General features: G+C 45.0%; 1 protein-coding gene across 1 annotated transcript; it reads left to right on the top strand.

The window, feature by feature from the left end:
* LOC138973074 (protein NEL-like) lies at positions 1 to 7,887 on the top strand (the record flags this gene model as incomplete). The annotated part of the gene is given in 5 exon segments (XM_070345732.1): positions 1 to 127; positions 3,416 to 3,529; positions 4,132 to 4,257; positions 5,957 to 6,100; positions 7,858 to 7,887. Coding segments are annotated over 5 exon segments (463 nt in total), but the record flags the coding sequence as incomplete, so codon positions are not given.
* Between the last annotated feature and the right edge of the window lie 2,125 nt (positions 7,888 to 10,012).

Raw genomic sequence — 10,012 nt, 5'->3', positions numbered from 1 at the left:
CTAATATACTTGCAACATTCTGCCTTTAGGCGATTGATAAAAATGTAAGTTTGTCAGCAGGCACTGAAATTCACCACGATGGGACCAGGAGGGGTTGTCCTCGCTGTCCTGTGCGTCCATCTAGCTGGTGAGGAGACGACGCAGAATCCAAAGTGACGTCATTATAGCGTTTTCTGTAGATATGTATATTATAACGATTTAAACAAAACAAAATCTTTTTTTTAATTTTTTTATTTTATTCTTTTTTTTTTATTTTATTAGTATTTCAGCTTCCTTGTATTAAATTATCCTCTTCATTTAAATGAATTAAAAACAATTATATGCTAATTGTCCTGTTGTATTGATGTCCGTTTGTTTTACCTAGTGACTACTTAATTACTTATTTTTGTTCTGCTGTTCATTAGTGTGTGTGTGTGTGTGTGTGTGTGTGTGTGTGTGTGTGTGTGTGCGTGTGTGTGTGTGTGTGTAATGTGTGTGCTGATGGGGTCTATGTCGACCAAAAGAGTGGGATTCCTTATAGATGGAGTTCCTTTAGGGGGATTCCCACAGGGTGGAGTTCCTGTAGCGTTTCGCTGATCTCGCTGAAAGTCACGTGATGCTTAGCGACATCGGTAGAATTTGATGTTTTTCGATCTTTTTTGATATTTCTTAGAAATTCGAGCATTGTTTGCAAGTTTTATTGCGGAAAAACTCCACCCTGTGGGAATCCCTGTTTACAGGGAATCCCTCTACAGGAACTCCACCTACAGGGAATCCCACTCTTTTGGTCGACATAGACCCCATCAGCGTAAGTAAGTGTGCGTGCATGCGTGATTGGCTGCGCGTGTGTATGCATGCGTTCATTCACGCTTGCCTGCCTACCAATGCAAATCTAGTGTGTTCGCGCTTCCAGAGACTTCCCAATTACATCCTCACACTTTAAACCTTCTACATCTGCTTGGCATGGCCAAATTCCAAAATGTTAACTCGCCAGCCGGGCGAATAACATTATAACTGCAAGAAAATCACTAGCCCGCAAGAAATTTCGCTAGCCCGGTACATACCAAAGTTGCTGCATCTGAATTAAAACTCGATATTACAACCAAAAGTGTTACATTCGACCAGAACTTTCACTGGCCAGCTGGGCGAGTTGCCAGGCGGTTTCTACAAGCCCGGCGGAATTTTTACTCGCCCCTTGCGGCGATCGGGCGGACGATTTGGCCATCCGGCCTGCATCTTCATTTTTTTCATTTTCATTTTCATTTTCATTACTTTATTGTCCCATCGCTGGGAAATTCGGGTCGCTTCCTCCCAGTGGAAAGCTAGCAGCAACGGAGTCGCGCTACCCAGGTGTCTGCGTGTTTAGGTGTATTCAGCCACCTGCACTTATGGCAGAATGACCAAGGTCTTTTACGTGCCATTGTGATGACACGGGGGTGGGACATGGCTTCCGTCTCTGGGTCTGCACATAAAGTTGACCCGTGTCCGTCCCGGCCCGAATTCGAACCTGCGACCTTTCGATCACAAGTCCAGTGCTCTACCTACTGAGCTACCGGGCCCCCGTTTGTACGCTCATGAGATTGTATTACCGATGGTTTAACCAATGCTTTATTTACATTTACTTAATCTAAACAACAAAGTGACTGTGGTGAGACGATTCACATGGGTGGGACACTTCCGGTATATGCCGGAAATCCGGATTCGATTACGGCCTCATTTTTTTTCTTCACTTTTTACATTTAGTCAAGTTTTGACTAAATGTTTTAACATAGATGGGGGAATCGAGACGAGGGTCGTGGTGTATGTGTGTGTGTGTGTCTGTCTGTCTGTCTGTGTGTGTGTGTAGAGCGATTCAGACTAAACTACTGGGCCGATCTTTATGAAATTTGACATGAGAGTTCCTGGGTATGATATCCCCGGACGTGTTTTTCATTTTTTCGATAAATACCTTTGATGACGTCATATCCGGCTTTTTGTAAAAGTTGAGGCGGCACTGTCACACCCTCATTTTTCAATCAAATTGATTGAAATTTTGGCAAAGCAATCTTCGACAAAGGCCGGGGTTTGGTATTGCATTTCAGCTTGGTGGCTTAAAAACTAATGAGTGAGTTTGGTCATTAAAAATCGGAAACTTGTAATTAAAATTATTTTTGTATTAAACGATCCAAAAACAATTTCATCTTATTCTTCGTCATTTTCTGATTCCAAAAACATATAGATATGTTCCGAAATCGTTTTAAAAACTATTTCATCTTTTTCCTTGTCGGTTCCTGATTCCAAAAACATATAGATTTGATATGTTTGGATTAAAAACACGCTCAGAAAGTTAAAACGAAGAGAGGTACAGTAAATTCGTGCTATGAAGCACAGCGCAATCGCTACCGCGCCAAACAGGCTCGTCACTTTCACTGCCTTTCGCACTAGCGGCGGACTACGTTCAGTTTCATTCTGTGAGTTCCACAGCTTAAAGGCACAGTAAGCCTCCCGTAAACCATCACAGAGCTCCCCGAGCGTCTAAATACAGTACAAGCATACTTCCATTTGAACGCTCACCGAACGGGAACATCCTGGCTGCTTTCTGTCGAGCGTGAGACATTTTCAAAGAATTTATTTTCGTAGACTTGTTCCGTTAACAACAACGGCGCCTCGTTTTTGCGCTAGACCTAACTTTTAAAATCTAAATAATAAATTGACAGCTTGTTACACAAACATTCTTTAATCATAAAAGAATTCGTTTTTCATCAAGACAAGATCAGAACAATTCGAAGTTGTGAAAGTTTAAAAAAAGAAAAGCCCGGAAGCAGGGTCACGCAAGGGTCGTAGCAGACGACGGCCGGTTTATCAGTGCAAATCGCCGTTCCTCTCAACAGTCAAAAGCCATCGCTAGAGTTCTTGTGAACCACAGCCGTTGTTTCGTGCATAAAAAAAACGTGCTATTGTAGATAAGCTCACGTCGAGTCGCATTCAAATGACTAACTATGACGACTGCATTGTGAAAAGGGAAAACTGGATCACACGGGTTCACGATGGCTCAGGGGTAAGATAAACCACGCAAAAATAAATTCTTTGAAAATTGTTCGCTCTTTACGGAGGGCACCTAGGATGTTCTCAATTGGTGAGTGTTTAAATGAAATGGTGTTTGTACTGTGTGTAAAAGCCTGACCGTATCTGTGATGGTTTACGGGAGGCTTACTCTGCCTTTGACTAAATGTAGTAATTTCGCCTTACGCGACTTGTTGTTTTTGTGTGTGTGTGTGGTTTGGTTGAGGTTCAGGATTCGTGGTATTTTTCAGTCCCAACCACGGATGAACAAAGTTACAAAACAAAAGAAATCTAGACACACATTTATAAATATGATAACAACAACAAGCCTAGGGTGTATTACCGATGTGTTCTTTCAAGATTAACTGACAGTTGCGGTTTGCTCCTTTTTCAGCGGCGCAGAACCGATACAATTTTCTGTCCAATGGGTATGGCGCACAGCAACACCAAGGTTACCAAGAACAATGCGGGAAAGGCTTTAGGCCCAACGATATTGGCGGATGTATTGGTAAGGTAGCATTTGTGAAAGGGGGGAGGGGGAGAGAGAGAGAGAGACGGATGGGGGGGGGGGGGGGGGTAAGAGACGGAGGGGGAAGAGGGAAGAGGGGGATCGCTCTGACTATGTGTGTGTGTGTGTGTGTAAGTATGTGTGTGTAGTAGTGGTGTGTGTGTGTGTGTGTGTTTTTGTGTGTGTGCGTGTGTGTGTGTGCGTGTGTAAGTGTGTGTGTGTGTGTAGTAGTGGTGTGTGTGTGTGTGAGTGTATGTGTGTGTGTGTGAGTGTGTGTTTGAGAGAGAGAGAGGAGAGAGAGAGAGAGAGAGAGAGAGAGAGAGAGAGAGAGAGAGAGAGAGAGTGGCACAGAGAAAGAGAGAGAGAGAACTTGTAAGTGTGTAAAAAAGTTACTTTTTCTATGGAAGTTTTTTCCTATCGATTGTTTGTTTGATTGAGTTTTACTAACCGACACAACATTTTGTCACTGAACAGATGAAGACGAGTGCAGCCATTGATTGAGTTTTACTAACCGACACAACATTTTGTCACTGAACAGATGAAGACGAGTGCAGCCATTGATTGAGTTTTACTAACCGACACAACATTTTGTCACTGAACAGATGAAGACGAGTGCCGCCACCCGATCATCCAGTGTGGTGTCAACTCTGACTGTTTCAACACCGCCGGTTCCTTCGTCTGCGTGTGCAGACCTGGCTACGACAAAAATGAACACCATATCTGCGTTGGTCAGTATGATAACTTTCCCGGTCTGTTGAGAACATCAGACACAGGATGCGGGACTTTAAGGCCCCTCGGCGTTAGCGTGTCTTTTGATCACCGCCACAGGAGCAGGTATCATAGGCCAGTCGATGGAAGCGCCCTCGCGAATGACCTAGGCGGGACGCTGCTTTTAGCGATTGTTCCATTCCGAGCACTGACTTTGATACAAGCTCCTGTGTCATTTTGTTGATCGCCAAAACGCTGACGCCGAGGGGCGTTAATGTCCCCTGTCCTCTGTCTGCTAATCTGACCTACCCGGGGATTTTACTATAGTCCTAAAAGGAAGTAGCTTGCCACAAGAAACACTACACATTTGTTGAAAGGAGATTCCTTCTGTCATTTGATTGTTATATGAGGTATTCCTTCTTTTGACCTTTTAGAGACATAAGACATTAAGATATAAGACATAAGATCTTTTATTGTTGATACAATTGATACAATGGATGGAAAAGTGTGGTTCATCTGCTCTTAAAACAACCAAACAACATATGACAACAACCTTAAAAAACAAAAATAAAGAACAATAAAACATACGAAGTAAGAACACTCCACATAATATGACACGGAGAAGTTCATCTAAAAAAAAATGTCCGTCCCTTGCAGGTGATACCTCAGCAGAGGGGTAGCATATTTTTCAAACATTTTATGTGAAACAGTTATCCCCCATAAACTGCTGCCAACCGGTGCTGGTTGTTTGATGCATTGTGTTGGTGTTTTTTTCTTCATCAATGATTTGTCTTCGATGCTTGCACTGACATTTCAGTCGACTCAACACACGAAAATAATATTAATAATGATGATGAAAGTCGCTTATAATTCATTTTAATGCTTCTTATCCTGCCAGGTGCCAGGAGACGGGTTCCGCATAACTCTCACTGACTCTGCTGCACATGTATGCATTTAGAGCGCTTACTTCCCTTTGTATTGGTTTAAGCGTGTTTTATTCATTTTCTCAAACACACGTTTCAAACAATAACAACATTAAGAACGTTAACAAGCAGATTGCTTATGGACACGTTCTTGAAATGATAATCAATACACATTCCGATAGCAAAACATGGCGAACAAGTGATAGCTTCAACACTTATCTTGATAATCTTTCATTATATTTTATACAAATAAGATGAAGAGAGAGACAGAGAGAGAGAGAGAGAGAGAGAGAGAGAGAGAGAGAGAGAGAGAGAGAGAGAGAGAGAGAGAGAGAGAGAGAGGGAGAGAGAGAATGCCTGGCTGCATCAATTGCACAGTTAATATAATATCAGCCGAAGCGATTAGTTAACATAACATAGTCTTGTACAACAGAGAATATTTTCGTGTTCAAAGATATAGTTAAATCAGTATTTCCCTTTGTATTATCAGATCAACACACGGAAGCATACACTTGTCTTTTTTTTTTTTACTTGAAACAAAAATGATGATGATGATGATGATGATGATGATGATGATGATGATGATGATGATGATGATGATGATGACGACGACGACGATGACGACGACGATGACGATGATGACGACGACGACGATGATGATGCCGATGATAACGACAACAATGCGGAAAATGATGACGACGATGACACCGACAATGATGAACACTACGATGACACCATCGACGACAAACTGGGAAAAAGACAATTGTGATGATCGCCATTCTCTGTCTGTCATCAGACAAGGACGAGTGCCAAGACGACTACAAGGGCGACAAGAGGAACTTTTGCTCTGTGAACGAGGACTGTCTGAACGAGGTCGGCAAATACGCCTGCTACTGCAAGGCAGGCTTCGTCCGCGATCATGAAGTGGGCTGCAGGAAGAGTGAGTTGACACAGAAAGACAGAACAGAGAGAGGGGGGCAAGGAGAGGAGAAAGAGAGAGAGAGGGGGGGGGGGGGGGGGGCGGTGGGGAGAGGACAGAAAGGGAGAGAGAGAGAGGGGGGGAGTAGGGGGCGGATGGTATTTACGCCTGCTACTGCAAGGCAGGCTTCGTCCGCGATCATGAAGTGGGCTGCAGGAAGAGTGAGTTGACACAGAAAGACAGAACAGAGAGAGGGGGGCAAGGAGAGGAGAGAGAGAGAGAGAGGGGGGGGGGGGGGCGGTGGGGAGAGGACAGAAAGGGAGAGAGAGAGAGGGGGGGGAGTAGGGGGCGGATGGTATTTACGCCTGCTACTGCAAGGCAGGCTTCGTCCGCGATCATGAAGTGGGCTGCAGGAAGAGTGAGTTGACACAGAAAGACAGAACAGAGAGAGGGGGGCAAGGAGAGGAGAAAGAGAGGCAAAGAGAGGAGAGAGAGCTAGAGAGAGAGAGAGAGGGTGGGGTGGGGAGAGGACAGAAAGGGAGAGAGAGAGAAAAGAGAAAGGGGAGAGAGGGGGGGGGGGGGGGGGTTGGCAAGTACGCCTGCTACTGCAATGCAGGCTTTATCCGCGACCACGAAGTTAATTGCAGGAAGAGTGAGTTGACAGAGAAAGACAGAAGAGAGAGAGAGATGGGGGGGGGGGGGGGGGCAAAGAGAGGAGAGAGAGAGGGGGGGGGGGCGGCGGGGGCGGAGAGAGGACAGAACGAGAGAAAGAGAGAGAGAGAGGGGGGGGGGGGTAGGGGGCGGATGGTATTTACGCCTGCTACTGCAAGGCAGGCTTCGTCCGCGATCATGAAGAGGGCTGCAGGAAGAGTGAGTTGACACAGAAAGACAGAAGAGAGAGGGGAGGGGGGGGGGGGCAAGGAGGGAAGAGAGAGCGTGGGGGTGGGGGGGGGGTGGGGAGAGGACAGAAAGAGATGGAAGGAGGAGGGGAGGGATCTGATGGTACGTACACCTGCTACTGCAAGGCAGGTTTCGTCCGGGACCATGACGTTGGCTGCAGGAAGAGTAATTTTAGTTGACACAGAAAGCAAATACACAATGGTGACTGCACGTGAAAGCGAACAACAAAAAGACCAAAAAGCTTTGTACTCACGTTAAAATGACGAACAGGGAACAAATAACGGCGACTTTCTTCTTCTTTTTTTGTGCGTACTTGTCTTTTCGTGCCTGAAGAAAAAACCCATAGGTCGAAACGTCGCCGTTATTTGTTTCCTGTTCGTCATTTTAACGTGAGTACCGTGCTTTTTGGTCTTTTTGTTGACAGAGAAACAGGGGCGGATCAGTTGCTTTGAAAGGGGGGGTGCACTTTGAATCGAAAGTGAATGTGATGGGCGCAAAGCGCCCGAATTTGCTAGGGGGGTCCGGGGGCATGCCCCCCGGAAATTGTTTTGGCCCAAAGAAGCAAAATGGTGCCATCTGGTGCCAGTTGAACTTAGAAATGGTTATAGAATCAGCTTTCCAAATTCACAATTTCCATTTAAAATCACAAAAGAATTGTTTTTTTTTTTTTTTTTTTTTTTGCTGGAGGGGGGTGCACCTGCACCCTGTGCACCCCCCCCCCCCCCTCGTCCGCCCCTGAGAAAGACAGAAGAGAGAGAGGGGGGGGGGAAGAGAATTGAATTGAATTGAAATGAATTGAACTTTTTTTTTCGAGGTTGACAGAATAAGCAATGCAAACATGCTTTCTAATGCATATAATCCGAGGTCTTCTTTTCCAGTCGGCTCCCGTCTCAACAAGCACAAGCCCAATGTACACGGTAGGTCTCCCGCAATTGTCTTCGTTCATTTCTCATTTAAATGTTGTTGTTTTTTCTTCAGTTTTTGTTTGTCTGCGTGTTTTGTTGGCTCACGAAGTGTAGCCTATGCGATCGTAACTTTGTCTCTCTGTGCGTCTGTGCGTGCGTGTGTGTGTGCGTGTGTGTGTGTGTGTGTATGTCTGTGGTAGAAACTTTAACATTTCCGAGTCTATGTGTGAGTGGTTATCCAAGACTATGGATAAAGCTCGCATAAGATTACGTCACGGTCAAAAGTGTTTGACGTCAATTAATGCATCATGACGGCATGCCTCCCTGTAGTCTTTCTCTCTCGCGTGGTGTGTGTGGTCTCGGTCATTGTTTTTTTGAGCGGGCCGAGACTATTTGGCAGTCGTGTTCCTGTAAGTAGGCAACATGCAGACACAGACAGATCTAGATCTAGTGTCTCTCTTTCTTGCACAGTGTCACCTAAGCTTACTGTGTGTGTGGGTGTGTATGTGTGACGGAATGATTGAGTTTGTGTTACTGTTTGTCTATTTCTTACGTGAGCCTTGAAGGCTTCGCCTCTTGTTTCTCAAACTTTTTTTGTCTTTGTAGGTTTGCTGTTTTGTTTGATGTGCGTTTAAGCCTTGTGTGTGCCTACGTGCGCCCCCCCGCGGTTGGTTGGGACGAGAAAGAATGTACCCGATGCTCCCCAGCATGTCGTAAGAGGCGACTAACGGATTCTGTTTCTCCTTTTACCCTTGTTAAAGGCAGAGTAAGCCTCCCGTAAACCATCACAGATACGGTCAGGCTTTTACACACAGTACAAACACCCTTTCATTTAAACACTCACCAATTGAGAACATCCTAGGTGCCCTCCGTGAAGAGCGAACAATTTTCAAAGAATTTATTTTTGCGTGGTTTATCTTACCCCTGAGCCATCGTGAACCCGTGTGATCCAGTTTTCCCTTTTCATAATGCAGTCGTCATAGTTAGTCATTTGAATGCGACTCGACGTGAGCTTATCTACAAAAGCACGTTTTTTATGCACGAAACAACGGCTGTGGTTCACAAGAACTCCAGCGATGGCTTTTGACTGTTGAGAGGAACGGCGATTTGCACTGATAAACTTGAAACCGTCGTCTGCCACGACCCTTGCGTGACCCTGCTTCCGGGCTTTTCTTTTTTTAAACTTTCACAACTTCGAATTGTTCTGATCTTGTCTTGATGAAAAACGAATTCTTTTATGATTAAAGAATGTTTGTGTAACAAGCTGTCAATTTATTATTTAGATTTTAAAAGTTAGGTCTAGCACCAAAACGAGGCGCCATTGTTGTAGAGGACCAAGTCCACGAAAATAAATTCTTGGAAAATGTCTCACGCTCGACAGAAAGCAGCCAGGATGTTCCCGTTCGGTGAGCGTTCAAATGGAAGTATGCTTGTACTGTATTTAGACGCTCGGGGAGCTCTGTGATGGTTTACGGGAGGCTTACTGTGCCTTTAAGTGTTTCTTGTATAGAATATAGTCAATGTTTGTAAAGATTTTAGTCAAGCAGTATGTAAGAAATGTTAAGTCCTTTCTACTGGAAACTTGCATTCTCCCAGTAAGGTAGTATATTGTACTACGTTGCAAGCCCCTGGAGCAAATTTTTGATTAGTGCTTTTGTGAACAAGAAACAATTGACAAGTGGCTCTATCCCATCTCCCCCCTTCCCTCCGTCGCGATATAACCTTGAATGGTTGAAAACGACGTTAAACACCAAATAAAGAAAGAAAGAAATGCCTACGTGCGTGCGTGTGTGTGTTTGTGTGTGTGTGTGTGTATGTGTGTGTGTGTGTGTGTGTGTGTGTGTGTGTGTGCGTGCGTGGGTGTGTGTGTGTCTGTGTGCGTGCGTGCGTGCTTGTGTGTGTTTGTGTGTGTCTGTGTGTGTGCCGTGTGTGTGTGTGTGTGTGTGTGTGCGTGTAACCTTGTATGTGCATACGTGCGTGCGTGCGTGTGTTTGTGCGTGCGTGCGTGCGTGCGTGCGTGTGTGTGTGTGTGTGTGTGTGTGTGTGTGTTGGCGTCCCTGTTCGCTTGACTGTCTGCCTGCGTGTTTCACTGACTGTGAGCGGTATGCATCGGTGTGTATGTGTATAT

Source organism: Littorina saxatilis, linkage group LG8 (assembly GCF_037325665.1).
Source record: "Littorina saxatilis isolate snail1 linkage group LG8, US_GU_Lsax_2.0, whole genome shotgun sequence".
In the NCBI taxonomy this organism is placed as follows: domain Eukaryota; kingdom Metazoa; phylum Mollusca; class Gastropoda; order Littorinimorpha; family Littorinidae; genus Littorina; species Littorina saxatilis.
This window is presented reverse-complemented; position numbering and strand designations above follow the sequence as displayed.